This window comes from Tribolium madens, unplaced genomic scaffold (genome assembly GCF_015345945.1).
Source record: "Tribolium madens isolate multiple individuals breed KSU strain unplaced genomic scaffold, Tmad_KSU_1.1 Scaffold_96;HRSCAF=242;Tcas5.2_LG5, whole genome shotgun sequence".
Classification (NCBI taxonomy): Eukaryota; Metazoa; Arthropoda; class Insecta; order Coleoptera; family Tenebrionidae; genus Tribolium; species Tribolium madens.
Window position 1 is genome coordinate 15,401,972 of NW_025401068.1, and position 14,577 is coordinate 15,416,548.

The 14,577-nt window shown below is 31.0% G+C and overlaps 4 protein-coding genes across 6 annotated transcripts in view; 2 read left to right on the forward strand and 2 right to left on the reverse strand.

Annotated features, from left to right (window-relative positions):
- LOC123013895 (sodium-coupled monocarboxylate transporter 1) overlaps window positions 1-4,783 on the reverse strand; it is an 11,898-nt gene extending 7,115 nt beyond the window's left edge. The window contains exon 1 of one of the 2 annotated variants that reach the window (XM_044412748.1): window positions 4,514-4,783. The gene's annotated coding sequence lies outside the window, so the exon portion shown is untranslated. Of the gene's footprint in view, window positions 1-2,296; window positions 2,315-4,513 lie in introns of those variants that run through there. The other variant, XM_044412753.1, reaches the window with a different exon arrangement.
- LOC123013897 (E3 ubiquitin-protein ligase PPP1R11-like) lies at window positions 4,355-9,494 on the forward strand. Of its 2 annotated transcripts, none has more exons than XM_044412755.1 (3): window positions 4,355-4,624; window positions 9,017-9,131; window positions 9,178-9,494. In XM_044412755.1, exons 1-3 carry the CDS (start codon window positions 4,538-4,540, stop codon window positions 9,354-9,356), a joined length of 381 nt encoding a protein of 126 aa, XP_044268690.1. In that variant the 5' UTR covers window positions 4,355-4,537; the 3' UTR covers window positions 9,357-9,494. The 2 variants fall into 2 exon arrangements, with proteins under 2 accessions (XP_044268690.1, XP_044268691.1); XM_044412756.1 differs by lacking the exons at window positions 9,017-9,131; window positions 9,178-9,494 and adding exons at window positions 7,865-7,979; window positions 8,031-8,748 and having other exon boundaries at window positions 4,363-4,624.
- On the forward strand, window positions 4,631-7,856 carry LOC123013896 (succinate--hydroxymethylglutarate CoA-transferase). The gene has a single exon (XM_044412754.1). The coding sequence runs from the start codon at window positions 4,672-4,674 to the stop codon at window positions 5,965-5,967; it is 1,296 nt and encodes a 431-aa protein (XP_044268689.1). The 5' UTR covers window positions 4,631-4,671; the 3' UTR covers window positions 5,968-7,856.
- Window positions 9,385-13,617, reverse strand: LOC123013894 (F-box/WD repeat-containing protein 5). Its single transcript, XM_044412747.1, has 7 exons — window positions 13,371-13,617; window positions 13,167-13,321; window positions 12,940-13,117; window positions 12,502-12,891; window positions 12,196-12,453; window positions 9,836-10,280; window positions 9,385-9,786 (listed from the first exon to the last, which is right to left on the reverse strand). Exons 1-7 carry the CDS (start codon window positions 13,549-13,551, stop codon window positions 9,525-9,527), a joined length of 1,869 nt encoding a protein of 622 aa, XP_044268682.1. The 5' UTR covers window positions 13,552-13,617; the 3' UTR covers window positions 9,385-9,524.
- Between the last annotated feature and the right edge of the window lie 960 nt (window positions 13,618-14,577).

The window sequence follows — 14,577 nt, forward strand, 5'->3', positions numbered from 1 at the left end:
TTTTAACAGAAATAAAGTCAAATTGCAAAATTTAAACTCTCGTAACTTCGAAATTTTTATAGATAGAATTTTTTTAACATTTTTTCCGTGTTCCAAATATCTTACCTTACCATTTTTAAGAAAACTTTTATTTTCAATATTCATATTGCTCATTAATCATCATGTAAAAAATTATTGAGTTATGTAATAATCTCATTTAATTTCAGTTTTGTTGAAAAACATTGATAGGAACTTTATAAAATACATTTTGATTCGATTTTGTGTCCTTAAGGGTTGATATTTGTGTTATTTCGTGGATGATAACGGCCGTTATCGAAACGTAGCCCTGAAATAAATTAGTATTTTTCTTCAATTGTCCTTTATAAAATACAATTTAACTCTTGCTTCAATGTCCTAATAAATTAGTTTTAAAACACGTGTTATGAACATGATAGGAAACATACTGAGTGTATGTTTAAAAAACCGGTAACTAAAACACTGACATTAAAAAAAAATTGCGGTTATAATGATGAAAGTCTGGATTTTTTTATTGTTCAAAAACCTTTTGATAAAAAATATCAAATTGTGTGGTATAGAAAAAATGTTTCATGGATCCCTACCTTCTACACACGAAGTATTATAATCAATTCACTATTCACTATATCATTAATTATGTGTTGACGTCATAAATTTTATCTCTTGAAGTTGAGTACTTTGCAGAAAATCGATTTTTGAATTGCATGATAATTCTAGTGTTTTTTCAGACTCTTTTAATATACGTGCTTTTAAAAACATTTTATGTAATAAAGTCAGCAGACGTAATACCCTATAGTAGATATTTTTAAAATTTGTCAAAAACTGGAAAAAGTTTTGAAAAAAAGTACTTAAAATTCTCAAAATTTGTTTCTTGACGAGTCTCAAATCAGGAAGCATAAAAGTAAGTTTTTTAATCATAAAATTGTTAGCAGTTGAACGAAAAATATTAAGACTAAAATAAAGTTTTTACGTAACATAACAGGTTTTATAATTAGGTACTTATTATAAAAAAAAAAACGTGGTGTAAGTATATACGTTGTACATACATACCATAAGATGATGATGTGTTGTCTCAAAGTGGTGAAAACGTTTCGAAAAGTAAGCAAAAAAGTGAATGTAATAATAACCATTATAAGGACTAGTTTTCTTTACATTAAGTCTAGATAATTGAACTGCATATTGATTTAAAAACAAAAAAAAATACACTTGAAAAACTTCTACATGCACTAGTCAAAGCTTTCCCTGACTTTCTGGTTTTATAAAGAAATAATTAAATTTGATATTTCTCAACAATTTCGCTATAACTTTTCGGTAACAATTTTATAAAAAAACATTAATTTATTGACCTCATAACTTTTTTATCTTTATTATTTTCCATTGTTAACACATTGCTTTTTACACATACATATAAATCTTTGTGATTTTAATGATCATTTCATGATTCAGTAACAATATAATTTAATTTAAAAAAAAAACAGGCAACAAAAACGAATTAGTGATTACAAAATAGTCATAAAACTAAATTAGCGCTTTTAAAGTTAAGTCTTATTTAAATACTATCACTGTAAGTATGTATTTCCAATATAGGCAATATGCAGGATGTATCGATTTAATGATACTGATGATGTTGTGAATGTTTTTTACAATTATTTAGTAAAAATACAAAAATTTTGCCAATAAAAGCCACAAATAACATTAAACAGAGTTACGATTTAGGATAGAGCTTCCTTGTTTCCTCTTCTAATAGCCTGGAGCAAAAAAACTTGAAAAATTATTTTACCAACAGAAATAATTAAGTAAAAGTGCAAAATCTCATAACTTCGAAATTTTTATAGATAGAATTTTTTGACATTTTTTCCATGTTCCTGGCGCAATTTATTCAAAAATATGAGGCAATATTTGAACCTCAAAAATGAGCTATAAAATGATCTTTTATTATTTTAGTTTTCTTATTCTTAGTTTAAAAAAATCACAAAAAATCTGATTTTTAAAGCAAACAAAAAGTGTAGATTATGTTTATTGCCGTAAATGGTATACGTAATTTAATAACCCATATTCATAGTCATATTTCAAAAATTGTTAATTATACTACGTAAACTAACAAAAAATAACCAATTATGTATGTAATTATAAATGTAGTACTTATTAATTTAAAAATGTATATCTGAGAAAAGCTCTATTTCTATGAGTTTTGAAAAAGTACGGATTATCATTACTCAAATCAACGCGAGTTTTAAGAATAAAAGCATCAAATCGCAAGAAAAATAAGTGTAATACATACATTTTGTAGGTAAATATTTCCGAAAATTTCGAAAAATGAAACCACGACTCTTCGTTTGTGTAATTACTAAATGTCACATCACTGTCACATTAAAAAATGGCAAGATGACAAAATGCGAAAACTCAAAAACATTTAATTAGTGAATATTAGAACTTTTAAAATTCAGTTTTCGACTTTTCAGAACGAAAAGCATCGGTAAGTCATAAAATAAAGGTCCAAAATTTGTACTTTTTTAGCTATTAACTAAATCTAGATTTATAAAAAAAAGTTGAAAATAAATGAATACTGAGTTTTAAACTAGAATAATTGAAGGGGTGAGTGGATAAAGGTGATATATAACATTTTTTTCTTGAGAACTAGTATTTTTTTTTCGCAATATTCTTTTATTAAAAAAAAATTGTGTCGTTATGAATCTATTAGGAATAAAATTACCAAATGCTAAAGGCGTTATATACAACTTGGATTGTTGAATAAACAGTGGATAAAGGTGTTAAAATATGTTTAAATAAATAAAAAAAAAAACACAAATAACACTATTTTTACTTAATTCAATTACTGTCCGACGTATTATTGACAAAATTTTGCGAAATAATTGCGTTTTTTACTGAAAAATGTTTTAAAACGCTCGAAAAGAGCATAAATTATGTCGTTTTTTATTTAGTCTGGTATATGTATTAATTTTTTGGTATGTTTTTTTGCAAGAATTAAAGAAAAACTTGGTTTTAGACTTAAAAACGTAACTAAATGTTTGAAAAAAGCAAAAATAACATCGTTTTTGAATTAATTATGTAATTTTTTGGCTTATTTTTGCCGCAGTTTTGTGCTTTTGATTGAAAAATCTGCTAAAACGTTTGGAAAAGCAATCAGATGATTTTTCGGCTCAAAAACATGCTTAAACTCTCCAAAAAAGCAAAAATAATTGCGATTCTGACTAAAAAACGTCCTAAAACGAAAAAATGGTATTATTTAAAAAAAAAAATATTTAGCACAATCTAAAAAAAGTAAAAATAACACCTTTTTTGAATAAATTAGCGATTTGTGGCGAAATAATTTAGTAAATTTTTAATTGAAATACGTGCTAAAACGCCCAAAAAATCTTAAAAAAGGTCATTTTCAACCCAATTTGGTAATTTTTCAATATGTTTTAACAAAATCTTACAAAAAAAAACGAGATGTAAACAAGCAAAATTCATTATTTTTCACTTAATTTAGTGACTTTTCGGTATATTTTTGTCTAAACTTTTAGAGATAATTCCGTCTTTTATTGAAAAATATGGTGTTAATATGGGAAACCGTTTTCGAAAAGTCGATGAACTAGCTTCAAAATTACACCCAGTAAACAAGAAAAAAAATCTTTTAAATGAGAATGTTAATTTTCGGGACAGAATAAAGTGGACTTTTTTTATATTGTGTCGTTAGAATTTCATTTATAAATGTTTCGTTAAACTTGAAATATTTTTATAAAGCAATAGTTATCACAAAGTTTATATTAGAAAATAAAGCTTGTTTTTTGGTACATAACACTTTTATCAATTTTTTAATAATATAAACTAATGCATTATAGTGGATGAAGGGGTCATGTACATTTGACCGTTAAAAAATGTATAAAAAATATAATTACCTAAGTTTTCTTATAACAAGGAAACAATATTCACATAGGTCTTTATATATGATGTGATTTTTTTATTAAAAACAAATTGGAAAAAAGTAGTAGCAAATTATATTAAAATGCTTATAACTCCAAATATAGGTTAATGCACATGACGCCTTTATCCACTCACCCCTTCAATTGTGTTTAGCAAAAGCTGGTAAAGTAAGTTTAATGTTTTGACTTGAAGTAGTTTATTCAATGATCCACAATTATTAAAAATAAAGCAAATTTTAATTTATTTAATCAAAAAATAAAATCTAAAGTTGTTATAACATTAAGAAACTATTCTATAATTCTTGAGTAGCCTAAAAATGATGAATATGTAATGTAAATCGCAAATCACCTTATTGAAAATTTAAATCACGCGCTTTATGATGTCGGTAATACAGCACTCTTTCAGCTACCAACATTTACGCATTGAAATGGAGATGTCAGATAAATGTCAAACGTTCAAACTTGTCAAACTCTAATCCGGCATATTTATCTTATCACAGCCAGTTGCGCGAAAATCACAAGCAGTAATAGAATGATTACAGTGTCTGGTCATAAAAATGTTGTAAACATACTTGCGTTCGATTAGTTCCGCAAAAATGACGGATCCATCTCCTTCTCAAGCGATGCAAGAACCGACTGCCTCCACTGTGACAGTCGTAGAAACCGTCGAGCCCGATGAACAGGTAAACATTACGTAATTGATAAGCATTTTGAGTAGTTGTAGTTGAAAATGTTGGCCACTGTGTATAAATCCATTCCTCATGTCAAAATCACACCTTTAAAAATAGCAAACAGCGCGTTCAAATCAATACACTCGCAATGTGACCGTAATTACCCGCTGGAAGGCGTGAGAGTTCTCGATTTAACTCGAATAGTGGCAGGACCGTACTGCACCATGATTTTGGGCGACCTGGGGGCCGAAGTGATCAAAATCGAGCGACCTGGGAGCGGCGACGAGGCCCGCAAATGGGGCCCACCCTTCATCAACACCACCACGGAAACGGCGTATTTCGTGTGTCTCAATCGCAACAAGAAAAGTGTCTGTGTTGACCTCAAATCGCAAAAAGGGCGCGATATTTTGTACAAATTGGCCGAGAAATCGGATGTGTTGGTGGAAAATTACGTTCCTGGAAAACTAGACGAAATGGGGCTAGGTTATGAACATTTCAAGGGCATTGCCCCCCATTTAATTTACTGTTCGATAAGTGGGTTTGGGCCTGATGGCCCTTACAGGAACAAACCTGGATATGACGTCATTGCGGCCTCAATGGGGGGCTTTCTTCATATCACCGGGCCTCAAGGGGGCGAGCCTTGCAAGGCCGGCGTTGCCATGACTGACTTATCAACAGGGCTGTATGCACATGGGGCTATCATGGCGGGGCTTTTTCAACGCACCAAAACCGGAAAGGGACAAAAAATCGACTGTAATCTACTTTCAACTCAAATCGCTTCATTAATCAACATTGGATCAAATTATTTAAACACGGGGAAAGAAGCCAGTCGCTGGGGCACCGCCCATGAAAGTATAGTCCCATACGAAGCATTTCCTACCAAAGATGGCTATTATACCATTGGAACTGGATCCGATTTGCAATTCCAAGACTTGTGTGGAAAATTAAAAAGACCAGATTTGGCCGAAAATGAGAAGTTTAAAACCAATCAGCTTCGAGTCAAGCACAGGATTGAATTGATCAATACATTGCGTTCAATTATAGTCACAAAAACCAAAAAAGAATGGAGTGAAATTTTTGAAGGTGGTTCATTTCCATCAGGGCCTGTTAATTCGTTAAAAGAAACTTTCGATGACCCTCATGTGAAAGAAATTGGATTGGTTCAAAATTTGGAGCATCCTGTTGCTGGTACTGTAAGAGTTGTTGGACCACCAGTCAAGTATAGTGATGGAGGAAATAGTGTGAGATCTCCGCCACCTACTTTAGGTCAACACACTAAAGATGTCCTCGAAACAATTTTAAAATATTCAACAAAACAAATTAATGATCTGAAAAAGGAAAATATTATACAATGAAAAACTCACTTGCCTGTTTATTAATGTTGCTATTTTTGCATGTATTTACTTTTATAATAAATCATATTTCGCACAATGTATATTACAGTGGAACTCCTCTATAACGAAAATCGTAAATTCCTCTATAGCGATTTTTTTTGGAATTGGGGTGGATATAACAAAACTTTTATTTTATCCAAAAGAAATTCTGAGAAATTTCGGAAACAGATCGGTTATAACGAGAGTTTCTTGAAGAAATAAAAATCCTGCGAGTCTCTATTACGTATTGTGTACCAGAATTTTTTTGTCGTGCTCGAAAAGAAAAAATCAATAATAATAGAGTTTGAAAGTGGTAAAAACAAGCTGTAATTTGTAAAGAAAAAAATTTAGTCAATTCTACATTAGCAACAATTTTAACTCTTTCAGGTACACACTTTAATGTATTTAAAATACCGTACTTTACTGGATTTTAAAAATAATCATTTTTCAAGTTGTTTTAAAAAATAGGTATTAAAATAGCACTAACGACAGTTTTTCAACGGTTTTTCAACCCATTATTTTAGATTTAAGATTTTTTACTTTCTCCGACACCTAATCTCATTAACTTCATGAACCCCTCGTAAAATCTCGTACATTTTTGGTAATTTCAAAGCATTCTTAATATGAAGTAGTCATTGTCTATTACTTATTTAGTGACATAATAGGCATTTAAAAAAATAAATTAAGAAAATAAAATAGTATTATAATGAACAAAGAAAAATAACAACAAATAATAAAAACAAAAGCAAACTAAATAATTCGTACGATAGCTAACAAAAGTTATTATTTTTTGTAATAATATGCTTGAAAGCAGTTTTTCTGTTTGCCTTAACAAAGAGTATCATTGAAATTTAGTGCCACCATTTATGACTTTTTCAATTGAGTAAGTGACGGACAGTGAATTTTGTCCAACCAATTTCCATGACAGACTAAAAGTGTAAATTAGTCTTTAGGTTTTTCTAACCTTGTTTGAGAACTTTGATGAAGATTTATCATGTTGACAAAATGCCCGATTTTCCTTACATACTTTTTACCTGTGCCAAATTTATCAACAAAGTTCATGTTATTGTTGTAAATCGCCACAACTTCGGGACATACCACTCATATCTCAAAAAACTATGAATAAGAAGAAATACAGTTTGTAAAAATGCAAAAAATGTTACCTAAATAGGCTGGAAATGCTCAATGACGTCACGAAGTCTACTAGTCGAAATAGGAAAATATTTGCTTATAAACCGAAGGATCGAAATTCTAATCCCAATGAAAGAATTTTTTTTGTTTTGTTTTTTTCCTCTTTTTATTTATAACCAGTATGCATTATGTGTATATTCTCAAAAAACAATTCAATTTTTTTGAGTTAAAATAACTATCATAAAAATGTAGGTATTTCAAACTAATTAATAAATTATAATAATTTTAAGTTCATTGATTGTAAATAAAAAAAAAAGTGGTAAACTCTACAAGAATAATGTCTGTATTATTAAAACATTACCATTAATGAGCAAAACTGCTCAAAAATATAAATTAAGGTGAGTTAATAATGTGTTACAAGTTAAAAGAAAAAGAACAATTTGCAGAAAAATTTGGGGATTCTCTAGAGATGAAATTTTTTGTTATTGGGTGCTTCCACCTAACCAGGATGTCTTTTACAGTACAATTAGAAAGTGCAATTGATAAGATAAAAATGCTTCATTACAAAAAAACAAACAAAAATTACAGATTTTTCTCTTAAATATTAATTTTAAACTTCTTTAATATTTGTATTTAATAAAATAAATTATTATCCATGACTGTTTATAGCGAAAATCGGTTATAACGAGCCCCCTGATTTCTCGTTATAGAGGGGTTCTACTGTATTTAGTTTACTACTTATTTACAGGATAATGAATTACCAACTCTCAAGTTAAAGTTAAAAAAACCCAAAAACGACAAAAAAGTTAAGTGGACAAATGAGACCGTGGATAATGAACATTTGAATAAAAAGAAATCAAAATGTAAGTAATTTTTTATCTGTATTATGAGATTTTAATTTTTCTTTTAATCAGGTTGTTGCATTTATGAGAAACCTAGGAATTTTGATGAGAGCAGTTCAGAAGAAGATTCAGACGATGAGTGTGAACACTGTAAAGGACATGTGGAAAAGAAGAAGAAAAAGAAACAATCGGGAGAACACCCTATTAATTGCGATCACTAAGACTGCTTATGTGGATATTTATTAATTAATGTATTCCAAGTTTGTACACTAGCGTTGTGGAATAATTTTAAAATGGGGGACTGGTAATGTTGTGTAAACAAATGTGATAAAAGCAATGTATTATCATATAGAAAAAATAATGTGATCATGGTTTCCTTACTAATTCACTTATCAAAACTATTAGTGTTACTCATATCAAATGACTCGCCGTCAAACTATTAGTGTTTTTGTATCTTTATATTTTCGTCATTAATTTTGAAATTGGGGAAATAAGAGTTCAAACTTTATACAAGGCTTATATTGTTATCATTTTGCTGTCATTTTATTATAGTGTGTTTAAAGTAGTCTGCATTTTTGGATTTTTATGTGGTTTCTGTAGAATTTTAATTTTTTTAGAACATTTTAATAAACTCTTAAGTTTTCCATTGAAGCAATATTTTGTGGCTAATTTGTGACATCTAACATGTTAACAGTACAAACCCGTAAATAATAAGAAGGTTAAACTAATTTATGATTTGTTACACGCCATTTTTAAATTGTAATAAATCTTTTTTGTTTTTGTAACTTTATTTTTCGTTTAAATTTATCCTCATCACCAAAACGACTGTGATTTTGTAAAGTCAAAGGTGATTTTTTCTTTAGATAAACGTCCATTTATTTAATTTTTTGGATTTTGTTTAAAAAATGAGAATTACAGAAACATTTCCGAATAAGAAAATTTTTCATTAATTTTTATTTGGTATATTGGCTAAGTTGCAATCGAGCGAAGGATTTATCATGACATTGAGTGGCCATCATATTTAATTTTTTTTAACATCTTTGTCAACGGTTTTGCAGGATCATGAAGTGCCTACACTTAAACTGAGGTTAACGAAACCCAAAAGTGATAAAAAAGTAGACTGGACAACTGAAACAGTGGACAACGAGCATATGGATAAAAAGAAATCTAAATGTATGTATTTAAGTGTTATTTTATAAAATTTGTTGTTCCTTTTTAGGTTGTTGTATATACAAAAAACCGAGGAATTTTGATGAAAGCAGTTCAGAAGAAGAGTCTGATGATGAGTGTGAACACTGTAAAGGTCACGTGGAAAAAAAGAAGAAAAAGCACCCTCCTCAAGATGATCCTTCCACATTTAAGTCCTCTGATGAAAGTCTGCTAAATCATAACGAATAATTTATTATGAAAAATTACTAAGACATTATTTATTCTTTTTCTTATTGGTATATTCAAGGTTGTTAGTCATAAAAACACTCCTTCATATTTGGACGGATAACTAAGAAGTTATAAAATACAATTATGTTACACTCAAAACACTGAATTTATGTTTACATGAAGACACATTTATTGCCGTTTCAACTTATCTTTCGTTCGACTTCGCCTAAACTCAACACCTTTAGGAAACTGCGTTTCACTTAATTTCAGTTCTCGAACTTTTGCCCTAGACCTCCACACCTTAATTATGTGATCATCTGATGTGGTTACCAACATTTCGGGGTCTTTGGGATTAAATGCTACGGAATTAACCACATCATAATGAGGGAATTTAACTAAACACATGCCGTAGTGTCGATCCCACAAATACCCATGCTTATCTTCAGCACCACTGAAAACATTCTCATGAAAACCTGAAATAATTTCAAAATGCTTCTCACCTAGCCACGTACTGATTACAAACATCCAAAAATATAAAAAAACATTCGCTATTTGAAGTGTACGCCTTGTGTGCTCGTAGCATAGTACCAACTTGTTTCAGAGTCACTAAATCGATCACATGGATGTCGATCTCTTGTGCGATTGGTGGTGGATCCAAAGGATTCGATATTTTGTAGCCTTCAGGCCACGACCTACTGTTGACGTAGAGGTATCTGTGGTCAGGACTGAGCCCCATTCCGACGATATGACCATGTAAATCGATCACATGGTCGACTTTGTCAAATTTATCCGCCACTGAATCAAAATCCAGCCAGTTTGGTTCCGGTGGGGGCGAACCCGACTTCAAAAGCTCCCTTTTGCGTTCACGGAGAATTATGCGCTCTTTTAACGATGGGCCGGGGTCCAAACGTTTAGGAAAAGCGAAAGGTTTTATCCGCTTAAAACCTAAAAAAGTTTATCAGAATTCAGAATAATTATTAATTTGTACCGTGCGATTATTATAAAATAAATGATTGAAGTCCTGCAGATGGCAATCCTGATTTTTGACATCAAATGTCAGCGGACACTTTGACAAGTTTGCGTTTTATTCCTTTTGAGTGAAATAATGTTCACTTTAGAGCAGAAAATTTTTATTGCTTTGCAAGACGAAAACGGTGAATGGTCATTTTCACTTTCAGATTGTGTAAAAAATTTCCCGCCCAGAGTACATTTGGAGACAAAATACTTTGGTCGTCAATGTCACTTGAGTGACATTAAAATGTAAAGCATGCTTTAAGACTGTTAACCTTATTTTTAGCTACTGTCAATCACAGTTGACAAGTTGTATGTACATAATTTTGATAGGAAAATATAATATCTGTCATTAATTTGAAATCGTTATTCATTTTAACGTTAAAGCTTGAATTACAGTCGCAGCCATTGAAATGTAATACACTTGACAAATAAAAAAATTTTGGCGTTGCATTTATTTCTCCTGCGATGACTCGTATAGGGACATTGTCCCTTAATAAAACAATTGCGGCATTTTTAAATTTTCCTGACGGCGTCCACCACTGATTTGTCAAAAGTGACGTTTTCAGTGACACGACGAAAAAATTACATTATGCAATTTTTTAAATTTTGAAAGGATGTGTCAAAATCCCGTGTATTACTTTTCAATGACCGCCACTGTACATTAAAGTGTCAGAAAAGTAACGACCAAAGTATTTTGTCTCCAACTGTACCAGCCAATGTGTTGCCAACTGTAGAATTTAATCGACGCCTACTCTAATTTATTTTTTTTTGATCGCACGGTATTACTAGGCCAGAAACTGTCATTTTTCAAGTGCTCGCACCTGCAAAACAGTTTCTGGCCGTGTATACACACTTTCGGTCAACAACATTTTTCAATTAAAACAAATTTATTTATTGTTAAATTTTCTCCGACTAAGGAATTTATTTTTCTTCTATTGGTAGCATTTACTCCACGGTGTTATGATTTAAATTTAAAATAATTTTATGACATTTGTAATTAAAACTTTTGAAAAGAAAATTCAATTGCATTAGTTGAAAATGGATACACAAGATAAAATTTGTTTAAAATGTTGTGTGCAGTGAAACTGTGTAGAAATACGAGATTTAGGCCCGAAGGAGTAAGTTTTCAGCAACGGTAGAATTTAATGGATGCCTACTCTAATTTATTCTTTTTTTGATCGCACGGTAATTCTAGGCCAAAAACTGTCATTTTTCAAGTGCTCGCACCTGCAAAACAGTTTCTGGCCGTGTGATACACAAAACTTTTTCAGCCAACAACATTCTTCAATTAAAACAAATTTATTTATTGTTAAATTTTCTCTGGCTAGGGAATTTATTTTTCTTCTATTGGTAGCACTTACTCCACGGTGTAATGATTTAAATTTAAAATAATTTTATGACATTTGTAAAGTAATTAAAACTTTTGAAAAGAAAATTCAATTGCATTAGTTGAAAATGGACAGACAAGATAAAATTCGGTTAAAATGTCGTGTGCAGTGAAATGGTGTAGAAATACGAGATTTAGGCCCGAAGGAATGAGTTTTCACCGGTTTGAGGTTATGTGAAACAAATTGTTTTTGCAGAAATGACCAAAAGGTCATTTGTTGGCTGTGTGGAAAGCTGTCTTTGAATCTTGGATAAAAAGTGGCAATGGACAGAATTTGTAAGTACAAAACAGACTTGACATTTCAGTGTCACTCAGTGCTACCAATACAAAAACTTTCATATAAAAATAAAAACCTCGTTTTTCTTCCAAAGACACCCAAATTTTAGCCGGAGGCCGAAAAAAGATTTTGTTAGATGCAATGAATTAATGTTTAACGTCTTAATTAGTGTTTTTGCGTACCTATCTGATGAGGTGTGTATGTTTTAAATCCCGTGGTAAAAATCAAATATTTATCATTTTGGGTGAGCTGATCCGAATCTTCTTCAGAACCTTCATCATCACAATCATCTCTGCCAGTGTCATCATCTGTTTCCTCCTCAGAGTCATCAATTAGCATATTCTCAGATTCCACTTTGCGATAATCTGAATTATACCAAATCGGATTTCCCAGATCTGAGCCACTTGTTACTTTCTTGGCATCAAAAGAGGTAGCACTTTCTAAAACATGCAAGTTTATTCAAAATTGAGGACTTTTTAGATCAATACCGGAAGAATTATGTGTGCAGGGGACTGCATTTATGTCCCTGTGGCTTACAGGGTTTCCATGTTCAAATGTGTTATTTTTATGTTTAGATGGGCCGATTTCAACTTCGGTTTCTTTGGTCTCAGTTGTATGTTCCGAATTTGGAAGACAGTTGGCGATCATTATTGCTCTAATTGAGCTAGCATTTCTGTTATAAAACCGAAACATGTTATGAGTGATGGGGACATGCTCTGATTCAGCCTCTTGTGATGCTTTATTTAGCCATAATGAGGATGTACTAACTAAATGTGCTAACCAATGTAAGTCACCTGAGAGTAAATGTTGGTCACTATACCAAGTGCCATAAATATCATATGGCTTGTTTACGACTCGACATTGTAACTCGAATCCAGCTAAAATAAATGTATTTGACACATTTTCGTGATTTAGAATTTTATTACCGAGTAAGTTGAATACTGCGATTTCACCTGAAGTACTGTGAGGTGTGCCAAAATGAACTCCTGACACGAGAAGTAGAGTATCAGATTCGTTAAATTGGGAATATTGTGTGTATTTCCAGGAGAAACTATTCATATCTCTTGAATATTTTATTTCCACTGGATATGTGGAGTTCCAGAGCTTTAATCAAATCAATTATGATTAAATATGTTTAAAAGTTGAATTTTACCAGAACATAACCATCTTTTGAGCATGTAGCAAAATATTTGCCGTTGTGTGAAAAGCTGACATGAAGGACTTGATGTCGATGATCTTGTAATGTTTCTGTTTGGACCACTGGAACATTGTCAAATAATCTCTTGAATTCCTCATACCAAGTTCTTCCTGGAAATAAATGAGTTAATGACAATGCGTATAAAATTTCTTATTTTACCAGAAACTATCGGTACAGATTTATCGACAAGAAAGTTTTCAAAGAACAAGTCTTTCCAAAGAAAATCATCTCGACTAACCTCATACCAGTTATGACAAACTTCACTTACACGCACTAAATCTTTATAATTTAAGTACTGAAAGATTTTGAATAAAGCAGGATAAGGTAAAAAAGCCCACATAATCCTTTTCTTTGTTTTATTGTTATTTTTTTGTAAATATGCAATTTACTACTGTGATCTGTCAAACTTGACATTGACGTTTGTCAGATAAACAGCTGATTTCTGTCAATTTTGTTTTAGTTTTTTAACACAGAATGTTCTAATTAGAGCACTTCTAAAGTGATAAGTATCATTATTTATTATTTTATAAATTGTAACAAAGATTAAAAAAAAAGATTGCTTATAGTCATAAAAAATCGCAGATCGCAGATCAAGAAGGCATTTTTTCTTTCATATTATTGTATAACTTGTTTTTAGAACTTGCACAAAAATCTACTAAAATCTCGACAAAAATCAAAAAAACCTCATTAAAATTGATCCATTTTACATTTCTAGAGGTCTTAAAGACTGGAAAGAATGCATAAAACGTTATTGGGTCAAATATTTTTTGAGTTTTTGAAGGTGAGCGGTATTAAAAAAACCGCTTAAAATATAGTTTTCTAGACGTAAAATTACGCGCTGAACACAATGCAACAAGTTAAAATACTCTACGATGCATAGTTTTTGAGATATTGAGTAATAAAGTTAAGAATAAGGCTAAAAGTAAAAGCACTATATCCGATTTTGACCAAAAATCAACATTTTTTGATTCTTATGAAAAACTAGTACTATATGTAAAATTAACCGGAAAACACGCCTGTACAAACTGCTTTGACCTAGGACTCATAGTTTTTGAGATATGAATTTTTTTTTGAAAAAACTAAAAATGGCTCTGTACCCGGABCCATAACCCGGAGCGACTTCCGGTTTGCGCCAATAAATAGATAATTTCAAGCTACTTTTAACGGTGTTTAGCTTTTTGCTCTAAATCTTATAGTTTCGTAGAAAAACGCGTTTAAAGTTTCACAATTTTTACAATTTTCACTTTTTGAACGGCGATTACGACCAAACTATTAGACTTAGAACAATCAGTCTAACTCCATCGTAATCAGCGTAAGAAAATCTATCGACTGAGGCCAAAGCCAAGTCGATATCTCGCAAAAAAAA

What these genes read in the sequence shown, in the direction of transcription:
- LOC123013896 (XM_044412754.1), top strand. Translation starts at nt 4,672, where the DNA reads ATGTTGGCCACTGTGTATAAATCCATTCCTCATGTCAAAATCACACCT.
- LOC123013897 (XM_044412755.1), top strand. Translation starts at nt 4,538, where the DNA reads ATGACGGATCCATCTCCTTCTCAAGCGATGCAAGAACCGACTGCCTCC. An exon ending in CCGTCGAGCCCGATGAACAG is followed by an intron (nt 4,625 to 9,016) that starts GTAAACATTACG and finishes ACGGTTTTGCAG; the next exon opens with GATCATGAAGTGCCTACACT. An exon ending in GGATAAAAAGAAATCTAAAT is followed by an intron (nt 9,132 to 9,177) that starts GTATGTATTTAA and finishes GTTCCTTTTTAG; the next exon opens with GTTGTTGTATATACAAAAAA.
- LOC123013894 (XM_044412747.1), bottom strand. Translation starts at nt 13,551, where the DNA reads ATGTGGGCTTTTTTACCTTATCCTGCTTTATTCAAAATCTTTCAGTAC. An exon ending in CGCAGTATTCAACTTACTCG is followed by an intron (nt 12,892 to 12,939) that starts GTAATAAAATTC and finishes CATTTATTTTAG; the next exon opens with CTGGATTCGAGTTACAATGT. An exon ending in TGTAATCAGTACGTGGCTAG is followed by an intron (nt 9,787 to 9,835) that starts GTGAGAAGCATT and finishes GAATGTTTTCAG; the next exon opens with TGGTGCTGAAGATAAGCATG.